This window comes from Myxine glutinosa, chromosome 7, assembly GCF_964187855.1.
Source record: "Myxine glutinosa chromosome 7, kmMyxGlut1.1, whole genome shotgun sequence".
Taxonomy (NCBI): Eukaryota; Metazoa; Chordata; class Myxini; order Myxiniformes; family Myxinidae; genus Myxine; species Myxine glutinosa.
In genome coordinates this window covers 110,566,208-110,584,740 of record NC_136267.1, presented here as the reverse complement: position 1 = coordinate 110,584,740, position 18,533 = coordinate 110,566,208, and the positions used below count along the sequence as shown (strand labels likewise).

Sequence of the window (18,533 nt, the reverse complement as noted above, 5' to 3'; positions counted from 1 at the left end):
AAATGTTGTGTTTGTGTCCTTCCCCCTCTCTCCCCATCTTGTCTACCGCTCCCGATGTTATATGTTTTATGTGTCGGTTTGTCTTTCTGTGTGATTAATGTTCGCTCTTTCACGAGCCTCGATCTTGTATACAAAAAAAAAAAAAAAAAAAAGGGGGGGATTAACCCCCCCCCCTCCCTAAGGGGAGTGCCGTACTCCGTTTCCGCAACAGTATGTTGTGATAAATTAAATGTCTTTTTCAAAAATGACATTTGGCCAGATTTTACAATTATTCTGGCCAAACATCTGGCCAAATGAAATGATAAAGTGCATTTCCAAGACTGTACCGCAGAACATTGCCCTCCGAAGGTGGACCGAGAAGTGTTCCCACCCGAAGGGCAGGGGTACCTGCTCGTAATAATAGTAGTTTTTTAACAGCTCCAATTTATATTTCCCACCTTTTTGTGGAGTCAACCAAGGATCAACTTATTGTGGGTTCAACCAGGGACCATTTATTGGCCTGTCTTTCACAATCTCGTTTACCAGGCCCGACGTTCGCTGAATGTGGCAGAAATTTGCAATTTGTTCAGGGTTCCGGCAATAACTCGCCTACTCTTCGCTAAAGATAACGTGGGAAGCTTAACGGTGCTGGCAGATAGATCCTCCGGCTTAATGCCTATCCGATGGAAGGCATACGCATTGATGCATTGCCCTGCATTCAAAACACTAGGACTAGGGTGACAGTAATTTATAGTTTGGTCAAGATTGTAACCTGCGCTATATAGCTCAAAGGCAAGTGCACAAGCACACCTCTATCCTGCCAACCCAGATTAAATAAACTAGCATGTGTGGAAAATACAAGAGCGCCCTCTATTGGGGCAAATGTTTCATTCTCGTCATAAAGCAGAAATAATGACTGCACTTGGGGCCACCAAGAAGAAAAGAAATTGAAATATGGACATGCCCTATCATCTGGACTGGCTTCCCTTTCACCTTCGTTCAAACGGCGACAGCAAATCGATTGGACATTTCATCGAAAGCTAACTCTCTAACTATTACATGCAAAGCCCCGTCTTTCGCTGAACCTGATTAATCACAAGAAAATCAAAACCTTCCACAAATCCCAGCATAAGACACTTTATTATCATAGGAATTAGTTTTCATCACGTGGTTTCCTGTTTTGCATTCACTTTTCCATGTGTTCTTTCGATACATTTCCTTATGTTTCCAACGTTTTATAAAATCACAATAATTGTTGTTTTTTTTTGTTGATAATTTCAAATTTAGAGATAAATGAACATCCTTGTGACTGGTACTGCATTAGGTTTTGTTTAGGGAAGATTTTGTGAAATGCTTGCCTTGTAATGCAGGGAGCAATGGTTTGAATCTTTTACTAACTGAGCGATCCGACCAACCTCCAATCAATTAAACCTTGAATCAGTACTCGGTGTGTTTACTATTCTTATCTGAGAGCTTACCTCATGAATCTGGGATCGTTACTTTAAATGCCATAGACTGTGCCGATTTGTCCATGGTCTGAGAATGTGAAATTATACTGATGTCTTTAAACAGTGATGTCCTTTATGTGATATACAGTGCCTTCAGAAAGTATTCACACCCTTTGACTTTTATCACATTTTGCTGTGTTACAGCCTGAATTAAAAATGGATTAAATTGAGATTTTTTCCTCACAGATCTACACAAAGTACCCCATAATGACAAAGTGAAAACATCTTTTTCTGTTTTTTTAAAATAAATTTATTAAAAATTAAACAGAGAAAGATCTAGTGTGGTGTGGATAGTTGGTTTCTACACCTCTCATCATGATGGCAGTAGCCATGTTTTCAAGGTTCTTCCAAAACTGAATATATTTTTTACACAAAGATTCTCATTTCCATGACGAATTACAAAGCTCTTGAACACGTATGGCTTTCTGCATGCTTTTTCTTTTCGTTTCGTTTTCTCTATCGTTTTCTCTGCCGGGGACAACGTTCTGGATGCAAATGCAACCGGTCTTTCCGTACCATCAGGCATCACGTGTGATAATACACTCCCCACTCCATACCGACAGGCATCGCATGTCAGCACAAGATCCTTCTCTGGATCAAAATGAACGAGAACATTGGACGATTTGAGCAGATCCTTAGAGGTCTGGAATGCTGATTGTTCAGTGGATCCCCAGCTCCAGGAGACTGCTTTCCTCAAAAGCCGATAAAGGGGGCCCAAAACGTCGGTCACATTCGGGATGTAACGACCGTCATTCGAAACAGTATCTTACCATCAACATGCATCGTGGGTTGTACAGGTACCACCGACTTAGTTTTGGAGTGAAATCTGCACCTGGAATTTATCAGCGTGTCATGGACAGTTTGTTTGCCGCCGAACGCAACGTCGTTTGTTACCAGGATGATATTTTGGTTACTGGTCGTATGGACGCGGAACATCTACAAAACCTGGAGAGAGTTCTGAAGAAGATTTCGGATTCCGGCCTACATTTGCGTCGAGACAAGTGCAAGTTCATGGTGCCATCAGTCACGTACCTGGGTCATACGATTGATGCCGAGGGTCTACTACACCCGACAGATGAGAAAGTCCGAGCTATCAAGGATGCTCCTGCTCCACGAGACGTGACCGAATTTAAGTCATACCTCGGTTTGCTTCAGTTCTATGGTCGTTACATCCCGAATGTGACCGACATTTTGGGCCCCCTTTATCGGCTTTTGAGGAAAGGAGTCTCCTGGAGCTGGGGATCCACTGAACAATCAGCATTCCAGACCTCTAAGGATCTGCTCAAATCGTCCAATGTTCTCGTTCATTTTGATCCAGAGAAGGATCTTGTGCTGACATGCGATGCGTGTCGGTATGGAGTGGGGAGTGTATTATCACACATGATGCCTGATGGTACGGAAAGACCGGTTGCATTTGCATCCAGAACGTTGTCCCCGGCAGAGAAGAACGATTCCCAACTTGACAAGGAAGGATTGGGAATCGTTTTCGGCATCAGCAAATTTCGCCAGTACCTTCTTGGACATCATTTCACGATTCGCACTGATCACAAGCCGCTGATCAGTCTGTTTGGTCCAACTAAGGCGACATCTGACACACTACCGCCCAGGATCATCCGCTGGTCCCTGTTTCTCGCTGCTTATGACTACACCATATGTTATAAGCCAGGTTCGTTTATCACAAATGCAGATGCCATGAGTCGGTTACCCCTTCCAGAATCCGATGACGATTCGCCTACACCAGGATCCATTATTGTACTGATGGATCATCTGGAAGATTGTGCTGTCGATTCCGGCCAGATCCGCACTCATACTCGACGAGACCCCGTTCTGTCCAGAACTGTCCAGGCTGTACAGCTTGGATGGCATTTGCTACCTGAGGGTGACCCAGATTTTGCGGCTTTTAAAGCATGTAAAAACGAACTCAGCGTGGAAAATGGTTGCCTACTCTGGGGATGTCGTGTCATGATCCCGAAAAATCTGCGTTCCAGGGTCATGGATGAAATCCATGACTGTCACCCCGGGATTGTGAAGATGAAGTCACTCACCAGAAACTATGTGTGGTGGCCGAATCTTGATGCTGATATCGAACATCATGTTCGACATTGTTACCCCTGCCAGAGCACCCAGAATACACCTGCGAAAGCGCCACTGCATCCCTGGGAATGGCCCAGCGAACCGTGGCATCGCCTACATCTCGATTATGCCGGGCCTATTAACGGCAGCATGATTCTAATAATTACGGACGTGCACACAAAATGGATTGATGCCTATGTGAAGCGTGGTACTACGTCAGCCATTGTCATCGAAAGACTCAGACGCTGTTTCGCCACTCATGGTCTGCCCAGGATGATCGTGAGTGATAACGGTTCGTGTTTTTCCAGTTCCGAGTTTGCCGAGTTCACACGTCGGAACGGCATCAAACATAAGTTTGTCAGCCCACATCACCAGGCTTCAAATGGCTTGGCCGAACGATCCGTGGGAATCATCAAATCCGGATTGCAGAAACTTCAGGAGGGAACCCTGGAAACAAAGCTGTCTCGTCTCCTGTTCAAATACCGCATCACGCCACAATCAACAACCGGTGCAGCTCCGTCTGAGTTATTGATGAAACGACACGTGAGATCGACACTTGACAATCTCAAACCAGACATATCATCAAATGTTTATCAGAGCCAGCTTAATCAAAAGTTGGTGCACGATAAGACGTCCCACAGTCGATGTATCAACATTGGAGATCCAGTGTTTGCCCGAAATTTTGGTGCAGGTGCGCCGTGGCTACCGGGGGACATCATCGAGAAGCCAGGTCCACTGTCCTGTGTGATTCGCCTGCAGGACGGCCGCGAAATTCGTCGACATCAGGACCACATAACCTATCGTCACAGTCAGGACAACAGTTCGACCCACCACTGCCGGAGATCGTCGTGGCCGCTCCAGCCGGCTCGGATGCCCCGAAAACCTCTGCGAACGCTACACCCTTCGTGGAGACCAAAGGAATCACCTCGGACTCTGTATCAACTGGTACACCACGACCCAAAGGAATCACCTCGGACTCTGTGTCCACTGGTACACCGCGACCCAAAGGAATCACCTCGGACTCTGTATCCACTGGTACACCGCGACGCTCAATGCGTGAGAGAAAAGCACCCGACCGGTTGAATCTTTGAAGATGTTTTTTTTCACGGCGACACATGTTCTATTTTCACGGTGACACACGTTCTATTTTCATGTATTTTCATTATTCTCATAACCGTTTGCACACATATTTTCACATGTTTTGGAAATGTTGCTTTTGAAATGTCAATTCTTGAAATCTAGCACGTATTGCTCTTGGTAATTTTGGACTTAAAGGGGAGGATGTCATGTATGAAGTGCAAATATTCACCGTTGTATCCCTACACCGTGACCGGGTTGTATCCCTACGCCCCAGCTCGGATGGCGCTGAGGTGAATCGGGCCTGTATCGGCAGAGTGAATAAACGTGTACGACAATTGATCGTAGTTTGTCGAGATACCTTACAGCTGTAGATAGTCGGATTTGAGATCGAGTTTCGTAAAAGTCTTGCCTCCCATGAGACGAGCATAGAGGTCTTTGATCCTCGGGATTGGATATTTATCCAATGAAGAACACTTGTTCACGGTCATTTTATAATCTCCACATATGCGGAAGGACTGGTCCGATTTTATGACCAGAATGATGGGCGCCGCCCATTCGGCATACTGGATTTGCTCGATGATCCCCAGATTTTCAAGATGATCCAGTTCCTTGTCAATCCGCTCCCGCAGGGCGAAAGGGACTGGGCGAGCTCTGCAAAATATAGGATTGGCATCCCGGTCAACCCTGAGTTTAGCCGTATGTCCTTTCAAGGTTCCAAGCTCATCCTTGAAGACATCCGGGTACGTATCCAGCACATTTTAGAGTGTGTATGCTGCGGTAGGAGAAACGTTGGCTGCCCGGAGTTGATGAATGCTTTTCCACTTCAGTTGAATTATGCTCAACCAGTTCCTGCCTAGTAAGGAAGGGCCCTTTCCAGGAATGACGATCAGGGGTAGGTGAAACTCACGGTTATCGTAGCCCACCGTGACGTCACATGTACCGCAGGGAACAATCTTCCCACCTGTATAGGTGGAGAGTCCATAGGTAGTAGGTTTCAGATGGGGTCGGTCAGCATCACTCCACAGGTTTGTGAAAACAGCATGGCTGATGAGCGAGACGGCCGCACCAGTGTCGACATCCATTTGCAATGGTCGATTGTTGATGACAACATTGGCAAGAAGAGGGTCCCGCCTATGGTGAGAATCAATATGAAGCAGGTCATACGATTCTGAGTTGTCGGAAACAGAGCTCACCTGGTCAAGCTCAGGTTCCTCCGAACCGATAAACTGATGAATCTTGTCAGCAGCTTTTCCTTTTCCCGATTTGCGAGTGATGCAAGCTGGAGCAATATGGCCAGCTTTTGAACAGAAATGGCAGGTGGCATCTTTGAACCGACACGTCTCCGGAGGGTGCTTTCCGTTGCACCGAAAACATTTGTTGTGGGTTTGAGACTGCACTGGCTTCTGACGAGGAGCCTTGTTCCAACGTTTTGGCTGAACATGATCCAACCGATTCACAGCCCATCCTCGTCGCCATGTAAGGTATCTCGACAAACTATGATCAATTGTCGTACACGTTTCTTCACTCTGCCGATACAGGCCCGATTCACCTCAGCGCCATCCGAGCTGGGGCATAGGGATACAATGCGGTCACGGTGTAGGGATACAACGGTGAACATTTGCAAACAGCTTCTCGACTTCTCAATAATTTCATTTCTAAAGAATCTATACGATAAGAGAGCTGTTTGTCTGTCTGTGTGTGTCTGTGTGTCGCCATTTTTCTGAGATGGCTGAACGTACCTTCGGCAAACTTTCAGAGGTTCATCAGTGAGTGCTTTGGGCCAAAATAAATCATAAAAATGTTTGGAAAAGAAAAAGTTCATTTTTTGGGGATTTTCTAAAAATCGCTCAATGGTGCCTGAGCCTTTGTAGCTATATATAATATAATATAACCACCTTTAGAGGCCATTCTATAAAAAGTAGCTATATCAAAGGTGATATTAAATTATCCCCGATTGGTGTGTGTGTGTGTGTGTGTGTGTGTGTGTGTGTGTGTGTGTGTGTGTGTGTGTGTGTGTGTGTGTGTGTGTGTGTGTGTGTGTAATATCATATTGAATATAAATCTTCTTTTTTGGATGTACGTCGGGGAGTTTGTAGGCACCCACAAAAAAATTGAAAACAAAACAAAACATTGATTTCTTCAAAATGCCAACAGGATTAGAACATCACCAAGCAATGCCAGGTTCTCCTGCTCGTACAAAATAAATTATTGATTTGATGCAGTGCATTGTGGGTATTCAGAAAAATACAGATTCTGCACACAAATGCAATTTCCTTAACCCCATACTAATGACAGTCATATTAACTTTAATAATCATCATTTCCCGATAATGTTTATGTGACAATAACGATAAAAATTTAAGCAAGCCTGGTGTTGGCTTAGCGATTTGGGTGCGGGCTTGGGATCCTAGAATCCTGATTTTGAATCCCAGTCGATCGCTGAATTAACACCAGGGGGGTTGACTCAGCCTGTCATCCTTCCGAGGTCGGCAAATTGTGTACCAGCTTGCTGGGATGAATGATCACGGTGTGTACCCCGATTCAGAATAGGTGCACCGTATCCCTGCGCATCGTAAGATGGGTTGATAAGATAAGGCGACTAAGGGTTTTTTTTCGCCTTCACGAAGGAAGGGCATCCAGCCATAAAAACATCACCTCAAACAGGGAACCATGATTGCCATATGGCCTGCAAGGTCGCTCCGCTCTAACGGGGAAAAATGGCCTTAAAACGATCATTCATTCAAGGATAATTTACATCTTCATTTCAGCATCAGAACGTAAGCCCATTCGATGCCGGTCACGCCAGGGCTATGTCGAGCGGGGAATGAATGGACAAAATAATTCGTTTTTCGTTATGTTTGCCATTGCAGTTCCATAATCCAAACCTCACCTCTGTCTCACCACTGCTTCCTGATTCTTCAGAACCTGCTCGACTGGAAACCAGGCCCTTCTGGGCAAGCCTCTCAAGGGATCCGAACTCAGTGAATCGGGGTCCAGACTGTGTGTCGGTACCCGGAGTGTCGGCGCCATGTTCGAGGGCCATGCTTGCTCGGTTGGATTGGGAGAGCAAGACATTTTGGCTCTGGCTGTGTGGAACGGAAGGGAAGGAAATGGAGAGGCACTTTTGTTTTAGGATGCAGAAAATTGTGGAATAACAATTTCTTACCAAGACGTGTGAATATAATCAATGTTGAGGTGCTTTTGAAACCTGCAGGTATGTTTAGCAAAATGAATGCAGGCTAATTTTATGTAGACAACTTGAGCTTCGAATATTTTCATGCTCTGCCTTTTCTACTAAGAAGAGGGCTGACAGGATGGCCTAGAGGTACACACACTAGTTTCTAAGCTATCTAGCCTGGGTTTGAATCCAGACGCAGCTATAAACTGTCATCCCGGTATTTTACAGGCCGGGTGATCCATCAATGTGTGTGTCGTCCCTCGGATGGACGTTAGACTGGGCATCCTGTCTGCCAGCATTCGTTGGTGGATGTTAAAGATCCCATGACATCCTTCACAAAGAGTAGGCGAGCTATCATAAAATCCTTGGGCCGGCACCATGAACAAATCCCAAATTCCTGCCTGAACCAGCAGAGGGCATTGCATCAGTGGCACAACCATGCCCGCAGCCAACAATGCCACCCATGAGTCTTGTGCTGCATAAGAACGAAAGAGGCTGAAATATAAATATTTATACATACACGTGCACGTACACACACACATATACACACACACACACACACACACACACACACACACACACACACACACACACACACACACACACACACACACACACACACACACACACACACACACAACTTGATAAGACAGGAGAGCCATACAACACCACCAACAACAATCCTGTGACAGTTGGGCTTTAAGAACCACCCTCTGGCATGGCAGATACTGTATCTTCTGGAATGGTGAATGCTTCACCAAAAGGCGAAACAAAATGAAACTAGGAGGTAATTTCAAATGACGCAAGTATAACTTTGTCTTCTTTTTCCTTGTTATGCAGAAAAGGCAGTGGGTACGATGATTGACAGAGGGCGAAACTGTGCCACTGATGTAATGCCCTCCGTAGGTAGAGCAGGAATTTTGAATTTGGCCATGGTGCCGGCGATAGCTTGCCTACTCTTTGCGAAAGACAATGTGGAATATTTAACATCCACCAACGGATGCCAGCAGACAGGATGCCACGTTAACGCCCATCTGAGGGAGTACCGGTAAGAAAAAACGGCAAGACATTGATAATTATGCCAACAAAATTTGGTGATGATGCACAAGGCGGTAAGAGATGAGATAACAATTGTGACAGAAAAAGGGACAAACACTATGCGGTATTATTTATAGAGTTAGTTATCATTAAATAAATGCACCATGCCTGTAATTCAATAAAACTCTGAATTATGATAAACTAGAAAGCATTTGAAAATGCAAAGCCCATCGGCGTCCGTTTGTATTCAAACGTCTTCTTCTTCCGTATGCTTAAAATAATGAAAACAGTTTGAGCTTTAGACCTTTGAGCTTTAGATCTAAAAAAAACAATCAGCTTCTACCTTTTGATTGGTGAACCAATTCAGTGACCCGATATTTAAATTCTTTAAATTTCAGGTCAATCGGGTGAAAATTGGTGATTGTATGCAACCTTGACCTTTGACCTTTTGATCTAAAAACAATCGGCTTGTAGCTTTTGATTGGTGAACCAATTCAGTGACCCGATACGCAAATTCTGAAAATTTCATGTCAATCGGATGAAAATTGACGATTTTATGTGACGCTGACCTTTGCCTTTTGGCCTAATTTTTAATTTGTCTTCTCTGTATTATCTTACTATAATTCACCAAATGTCCGTCTGTCTGTCTGTCTGTCTGTCTGTCCGTTCGTTCCCAGGTACCGCAAAAATGTCTGAACTAATCACAACGATATTTTGGGTGGGTAATCCTGGGACTCCCTGGAGTAAAATAGGCTATATTGTTTTTCCAATTTTTCCAATTTTTCCAATTTTCCAGTTTTTGCAAACACGATGGAATAATATTTACCGATATGAACAGTGATGCGGCTTTTATTGAAATTCTACAAATACTGTTTAGATGTTGATGACAATTATGAAGCTACCATGAATGCGGAAGTGGACAGATGATGGCAATGCGCGGGTTTGATAATATCCCAATAAAACCGTCATTCAATCGTAATGTTAAATCGCTAAACGTTAATCGTGTTAATCGTTTTGTTAAAGTATCAATTGATGATTGGAATTGAGTGAATACAATTATGATTTTGAATTCGTAATTGTATTCACCCAATCGTACAGAACTTCACGTCAGGATTTAAATATTTGTTTATGTCACGAATGTTGTTAAAAGTTTATTTTTTATATTAATGTTATTTAATTTGTGATTGGAGTTATGCTGTTTGGAATGAAAAAAGAGATATAGAGTTCAAGTGAATGATGGAATGCCGTGACGGTTTTACGTTCTAAGCGTGATATTCGCAGATCGCCATATGCCGATTCGCCATTGACTGGGAATGGAATACACGTACCTGTTTGTTTGCGAACGGTTATGTTTTTCATGGAAGTCCTTCACGAACTTGCTGTCCATGTCTGATGTGCGACTGAAGGTGCTACAGGAATGTGGAATTTATTGGTTTCATGCTTTAGCATTCGCCGTATCTGCATTGCCTGTTTGCTTCTGGCGTCGCAACCGTGCGTAGCACGGGTACCTCCCTAGTCATAATAAAACTTTTGTGAAAATTTGATGACAAAACTGTTACGGATCCGTCACTTCCGCCTTTGTTATTATATACTTGTCGGATTTTTAGTTTCAGGTAATATTGTTGTTAAGATTTTTGTGTGAAATGGAGATGACTTTAGTAAAAGGTAAAAATAAATGTTTGTGAAGGAAAAAGGAAAACGCGGCAAAGGAACTGGAAGAGGAGAGAGATCGAGATCGGCAGGGAGAGGAGGAGACAACTGTGAGTCGCATCGAGGCTGTGAGTGGACTTTTTTGATATTGGTCGCGAATGAGTTGAGGCTTCCCGGGAAAGGGATTGCCTACGACATCGTCACATATTGTGATTGCAATTAAACCTGTGTCTCAGGTTTTATCACCAAGGGTGAGTTATTGTTGGAGGGAGCCAGTGCCTCCATTACAGGCCGATCCGCCATTTTGTCCTCAAAGAGACTGTCCGCTTGGTGCATCTTGTTTTGTCATTGGGATTCCCATATCGACATCGTATTGATTGCCGTTGGTTTACATATCGGCTCAATTCCCATATCGACCTCTCACCTCGTAACTCCTCGTCCGCCGCCATGCCGATACCTGCCTGTTCTCATCGTTCTGCACGGCTTCAACAAGTGTGGGGATTCGTACACAGACTTTGGGGAATGTTACATTCCACTCACGTTGGCGTATCGTGAGGTTATTGCTTTGAGAGCATTGGGGAATGATGGTATGAACCATCATATGTATTGTTCATCTGATGCAAGTGACATTTTCAGTGTACTTTCTTTCATAGTGTTATTATTGTGTATGTGAGAGTTCTTAGTACAATTACTTGTTTTGTTCTACAATTGCATTGGTGTGGTTTTACCAAGGTTTATTAGAACACTCAAAATAACAAAACTTTCTGCCGGGTTCCCGCTCAAGACTCTGAGGGGCACCGTAACCGGGGTTTTGGGAGGTAATACGTAATAAAAACTCAAATGGTAAATTGAAATTTCAGGTTAATTGGATGAAAATTGATGACTTTTATCTGACGTTGACCTTTGACCTCTTGACGTTTTGATGAAATTATTAATTTGCCTGCTCTGTATTATCATAATAAAGCTTTGGTGAAAATTTGATGACAAAATTCAAACGGTAAAAAGTTATGGCCCGGACAGACTTGTGCCAAGCGTGTGCCAACTAACACACACACACAGAAGTGATTGCAAGCTCCGTTTACTGCTGCGCACAGGACGGGCTAATAAAAGAGCAATTAAATAAATAAATAACTATGGTCAATGCATGCGGAAAAGCGAATATATTAACTCGCTGATATATTCAGAAACAGGAGTATGTTTAAAGCTGGAAAATCACTAAAAGCTACCAATTTACTTCCACATTTACAGCCTGCACTCATGAAGCAGCTCAATTTTGATTATTTTAGCACGGTAAGGCTTGCCAATTGGCATGCAGGACTTGGAGTCATGCATGAGTCTGCATGAAAATGATATCCCCACAAAATGGTAACAAACATGCATTTCCTCTTGCTACACGTTGTTTGCATTGATCAACATGCATGGGGATAAGAGCAAGGGAATGCAAAAAGATGATCATGTTGATCAGGTACAGCACAAGACAGAATCGTACAGATTATCGTGCAAATAGTCAATAATGCACAGCAGACATGTGCCTGGTCCAGAGTTTTTATAAGGTTTAGCCAAGACACTTAAAAAGAAGAACAATGTTCTTTTGCCAAAATAAAGAGAATGGAGTGTGATGGACGAGAGAAGGTACGGCATGTGAATGTTGTAGGAGTGAGAAGAGAAGGGAAAAAAAGTTTGGAAAGGGATAGAAGCAAAGGGAGGTAAACAAAATATGGACCACATAGGGGAAGGGGATTTGAAGTCAAACTTCTGTCATGTCTGTGTACATAATAAATAGATGGTTCCACATAGTGTTGTAGTGCAATTGGATAATTCTGCCATAAAGAATGCATTGTCCTGTATGTATATTGGGATATACTGTGCAGTACCACAGAATAGATAGGCCAATTCATTGCAAATGGCGCAACTCTTACATGAGCCTCGACTTAGCATACGAAAAAAATTGTAGTGCGCTGCTTCAACTTGGGCTCTGCATAAACTTAAGGAAATGCAATTGTTCTCACAGAAAACCTTTAAGCTTTACAAGACGTCCATTAATATAGTGTGTCATTCGTCAATCTGCAGGAGTAATCAAATTCCCAGTGGGAAAGTTCCAACTTCGTCAAGTAAATATCAAGCTAACCCTGTCAAATAAATACAGCATTTAACCTTCGTTGCCACGACGGCATTTTGTCTGGTTGCCAGCCTGCCCAGCTGTGTCGACGGCAAGATGATACAAGAAGGGAGTCCGTGCCGCCATTCCGCACTGCTTCTCTGCGAGGGAGACTTTTGGGCCCTGGAACAGCTGGTGTTGGGGTACACTTCTCCTGCAGACAGACAAACACACCAAATGGAAAATTGTTTCGTACTTTCCCACCAACAGTGACAGCAAATTTTCCCCACTTCAAAAACAGCTGCAAAGAGAGTGACAAAACAACTCGTCCAATGGCTGCTTCAGAGGGTGGCATCACCTCCATGGAACTATGATCGGAACTTGAGGATTTTGTGCTTATCAGGTCCTCAAGGTCCCAGGCTTCCTGCGTGGTCTTTGTCAGAGCTGCAAGACATGAAAGACATGAGAATCACAGTTCGGGGTCAGCTTGCAATTCACGTCCTCTTTGCCAATTATTTTTTTCCATTAACTCAGCACAGCTGTGTAGCACAATCTTGGCTGCAATTTAGCTCAGTGAAGCATATTGAAAGCACAAGCTGTTGGGGCTGAGGTCTTGCTTGTTGGATGGACAAACACATGACCTCACAATACATCTGAACGGACATGGTGTCATGGTACGCCTTCAGGCACCCTGTTTTAGCTATCTCGGCGGATTCAACGTCCGCCTGGTTGATCAAAATCCACAATTTCCCCAATTTTGACTAAGAGATAAAATTGGCTAATCACAATTTTAACATTTATGAAAAATCAAAATTGCTATATTTTTCAATCAATTTGTGCTGAGCATAGCAGTCGAGTCGATGGCTTTGAGATTTATGCTCCTGGGTTAGACCTCATGAAGGCACTGCACATGTTGTCCTGATAATTGTTTTATTCTTGTATACATAGTCGAGGCCCATTGAAGAGCTAGCACGCTGAGCGGATCAGGACATTGCAGGATGCAAAGGGTAAAGAGAGACAGAGGAAGAGGGAGAGGGAGCACCAACAGCAGAGTAGAAGGCCGACGTAAAGGGAGACTTGGACAAACAAAGAGTGTGGGGAAGAATGGGGGGCAGGAAAGGATGCATGGGGTGAACAAGATGGATACAGAAGGAAACTCCAAGGAGGGAAAATTGGATGGAGGAGGGATTGAGTTGGGGAGGGGGGAGGAGGAGGATTAACGAGAGTAGAACATGGCGATCTGATATTGTGGTGAATAGATGTCTTGGAGTTAGGTCGTTCCACCAGAAGGGGGTTGATGATGGATTGTGTGAGCCCTGCAGAAACCCGGGGGGATCAGGGGGGAGGGAGAGTGATATTGCCATATATGGTAAAAGAGCAAAACATGAAAAGAGCAGAGGGCACAAGGCCAAAAAGGAGGCGGTAGAAGAACGAGAGACCACCGACCTGCCTGTGATGGCGAAGTGATAGGCCCATATAATCAGCCTCATCGTGGGAGATTCCAATAATCTTGAAGGCGTTGGTTTCCATGCCGTCAAGCTGAGCACGATGGATGTCAAGGGAGCCATCCCGAAGGGGACATCAGTATTCCATCAAGCTGTAGATGAAGGCCTTGTCGGTGGATAGGAGTTCAGATGTGTCAAGGAAGGACTTTGCACGACGGAGGATGCCCAGTCGGCCACTGGCTTTGGAGGCAAACTTTGAATTGTGGTTTGCCCAAGAAAGATCATGGCTGATAGGGAGACCCAGTAGTTTGAATGACTGAACTTCCTCAAGAGGATTGTTGAGAAAGTAGATGGGGGAGGTTGGGTTGCAATACATGAGCCTTTCAGAGAGAGACAGGAGAATGTGAATGTAATGTCAGGATTCAAAGACATATTCCAAGTGAATGAGAAAGAAATGTTTACATATGAAGAAGGAAGAAACAATGTTTACATTGTGAATGAGAAAGAAATGAAATGAACAATATTCATAAATATTGTCGTTTTGATGAACATATAATTTTGTGACTACAATCACTACTTAATTTTTTTTTGAACCCCTCTGTCATGTGTCATCTAAAGCTGAGCATGTTTCGGTATTTGGTCAATTTAAAACATCCAACAAGTTACACACGCACATCTCCATTTTGATGACGTGACGTGACGTGTCAAGCATAAAATAAAGCATGCAGCACAATGTGGGCATGGACTGCGCTCACGCACAACAACGATCATGGAGGTGGTCGAAACAAGTCACCCACCAAATAAATTGCGACAGAGTTTGGCAAAACAAATCTATATAATAATACGCTTGTACGTCCGTCCGTCCGTCTGTGTGTAACATACTGTTCCACCCATTGGACAGTTCCATTGGTTGGACAGTTCACCCGGCGACACCCACAACTTCAACATGAAAAATCGTATGGCTGCCATTTTGGTGCTTAATGCTAATAGTGGGGGGGCCTATGTACTCAATTTCAAGTTCGTGTGCAGTTCATGTTAATTTTGGGCAACCACTATAAATGTATTCTACTGGGTCCTACTAATCGGAAAAATGATGACGCCATTTTATCTATTGACCTTTAGTGACCTTGACTCAAGGTCAAATTTCAAACGTCATTACAGTGACCATACTTCATCCAAAGTATATCGACCTTGGTACCAAAATGTGGTAAATTTCACAAGGAACATTGATTATGACATTTGTTTCATCATTTGACCTTTCGTGTTTTTTGCAATATGCAAATGAGCTAATTAGAGACAAAAATATGCATAATTAGCATACCCTATAAAACATATATCCCAGTTATCTATCTATAATTCCAGTAATCTCTGTATGTCTGTGACCGCTGTTTCTCGACAACCACGGGTCCGATATACTTTAAACTTGCCAGGTATATTGCTGGGGACCCGAGGATGTGCCTTTTCAAGGTTTCATATTAATCGGAGAAGTAGTTACCGAGCTATGTCCAAAAAACGATTCAACCAATCAGAGAGCAGCGAGCTATCACGTGTGCCGAACGTGGCGAACAGACTCTGCCTCGGACGGCACATTTGAGAGCGTATTCATTTATTTCACGTTGGCAAACTATGTTGCGGTTAAACTATGTTTTAAAACTAATTAAAACTAATTTGCGATTCTTTCGCTTTCCTGCGCGTTTGTGCACGCTATGGCGATTTCTTTACCAAACTCCGCAAGCCGTTCGCTTTGGACCAAACCATTTCATGTAAATAGAGGGGGGGGGGGATTGTCACCGTACTCGCAAGCCGTTCGCTTTGGACCAAACCATTTCATGTAAATAGAGGGGGGGGGATATAATTTTAGATATATATATAGTACGGGCATGCCCTAGTACATATAATGGCGAGTACATCCCATCTCCAGAAAATGTTAATTGTTAGTAATTAATCACAAATGTATCCTGGGTCCTATTAGATGACTGTTGTCAATATTCTTGTGACTCTCGTGACCTTGAACTAAGGTCAAAGTTCAAAGAGCATATTTTGGCCACAATTCTGCATTACCATGATTGTGTTCATATGTGCATCTAATGGTTATTGTTGACACACATTGTAAAAAAATTTGCACTGAGTAAACTGGAAACATGTTTTCGCAACAAATTAAATGTTAAAAATACCAACAATGGCTAAAAACCCAACCAACATGAGCAAATGAGCATGATGAATGAACAGTATAAAGAAAAGCATTAGGAACCTGAATCCAAAAATCAATATTCTAGACATCAGACTTATTTTGCTTGATCGCATCACATGGTTAAAATGACATTTGACATTTCACCTTGGGTCAAGGTAAGTAAAGTCAAGTACATGTCAAAGGTCAGTTAATATCAAGAACATGTCAACAGAAAACAATAAGCAACATATTTTTCCACTTTAGGATCCAGCAGAACACACTTGAGATGGTAACTAATGATTGGCATTCAATAATAATGCGAAGTGATGGGATTTACGTGTATGGTGAAGACTATATGTTAATTATGCATATTATTTCACTAATTAGGTCATTTGCTCATTAATTTGCATATTGCAAACATCTGAGAGGGCAAATGACAAAATAAATGTCATAATCAATGTTCCTTGTGAAATTTACCACATTTTGGTACCCAGGTTTATATACTTTGGATGAAGTATGGTCACTAATGATGCTTGAACTTTGACCTTGAGTCAAGGTCACTAAAGGTCAACAGCAAAAAATGGCGACATCATTTTTCCAATTAGTAGGACCCAGTAGAATACATTTATAGTGGTTGCCCAAAATTAACATGAACTGCACACGAACTTGAAATTGAGTACATGGCCCCCCCCCCCCCCCCCCGCCCAACCCCCACTATAACTGAAGCCAAAGACATCTTCGCAGGTGTCATATTCACAACCGCCATCCCCTCCCTATAAGTTTTCCCTTCAGTACAAAATGACCAAAGTGATAGTTAAAAGGATTTTGAGCCAATCGGCCTCACAGGTCTTGTGAAGATAGGCTTCAGCGATCAAGGCAGCAGTCTGTTGTCTATACACTGCCCAAATAGCTATGTGGTATTCTCTCAAGCAGAACTTTTACCATGGAGGTTGAAGTTGGGGTTGGGAGGCGGAGGTTGAGGACTTGGGATATATGGGTGGAAAGATGGGGGAAGGATGTGTGTCCCAAACCCATCCCTCTCTGTACCCACCATACCCAGTCGTACCCTGCTGCTCCTGGACTCCGTGTCCTTTCCTCCTGACAAGGTGGAAAAGTTCCTGTCAACCCTCGACTCTGATTCTGCAACTGGACCCGACGGCATCAGCCCACGGGTCCTAAAATCCTGCTCTGCTGCTCTATCTCACCCTCTCTCTGTTCTCTTCACCCTCTCTTTTGCTCAAGGTCAACTGCCATCTGCTTGGAAATCAGCCAACATCACCCCTTTGCACAAAAAGGTGCAAAAACAGATCCTAGCAACTACAGACCAATCAGCCTTCTCCCAATTATCAGCAAAGTCATGGAATCCATCATTGCTTCGGATATGAAATCTTTCCTCTTCTCCAATGGCTTGATCTCTGATCATCAATTTGGTTTCAGACCAGGTCACTCTACTCTGGACATGCTGCTTCTGCTGTCTCAACAATGGATGGAGGTCCTCAATGCCAAACAGGAAATTAGAGCTGTCTCCCTCGACATATCACGTGCCTTCGACACGGTCTGGCACCCCGCTCTGCTCACCAAACTCTCCTCCTTTGGTATCCATGGAAATCTCCACGCATGGCTGGCGGACTTCCTCTCGAGTCGTCGTCAACGTGTGGCCCTGAATGGGTTTCTCTCATCTCCTCTTCCTGTTCAGGCTGGAGTTCCCCAAGGCAGTGTTCTGGGCCCCGTGCTTTTTCTGGTCTTCATCAATGATCTCTCTGACTCTCTCGAAAATCCTCTCTATCTCTTTGCTGATGACTCCACTCTCTGCCGCTCCATTCCTCTTCCCTCAGATCGGCAGTCTGCTGCCTCCTCACTCTCTGAAGACCTGGACAAAATCACAGACTGGTCAAACAAGTGGAACATGTCTTTCAATCCTGACAAATCTCACACTCTTACTATGTCTCTCCGAAAAGATCGACTGGACAACCCTCCCATCTACTTTCTCAACAATCCTCTCCAAGAAGTTCTGTCGCTCAAGATTTTGGGTCTCACTATCTGCCATGATCTTTCTTGGGAAAACCACATTTCCAAGCTGGCCTCCAAAGCCAGTCGCCGACTGGACATCCTCCGTCGTGCGAAGTCCTTCCTCGGCACACCTGAGCTCCTCACCACATACAAGGCTTTCATCCGCAGCTCAATGGAATACTGTTCTCCCCTATGGGCCGGTGCTCCTGCCTCACACCTAGCTCGGCTTCACGCTGTTGAAACCAAAGCTTTCAGAATTATTGGAATCTCCCGCGATGAAGCTATCTCTGAGGGCCTTTCACTCA

General features: G+C 43.9%; 1 protein-coding gene across 2 annotated transcripts in view; it reads right to left on the bottom strand.

Moving 5' to 3' along the window:
* The window catches only part of LOC137431578 (uncharacterized), a 243,576-nt gene that overhangs the window by 128,504 nt on the left and 96,539 nt on the right, over positions 1–18,533 (bottom strand). For both annotated transcript variants that reach the window (XM_078782122.1, XM_078782121.1), the window contains 3 exons: positions 12,962–13,047; positions 12,660–12,817; positions 7,530–7,725 (listed from right to left, as the gene is read on the bottom strand). In XM_078782122.1, coding sequence (XP_078638248.1) covers positions 7,530–7,725; positions 12,660–12,817; positions 12,962–13,047 — 440 coding nt within the window. The remainder of the gene's footprint in view (positions 1–7,529; positions 7,726–12,659; positions 12,818–12,961; positions 13,048–18,533) is intronic.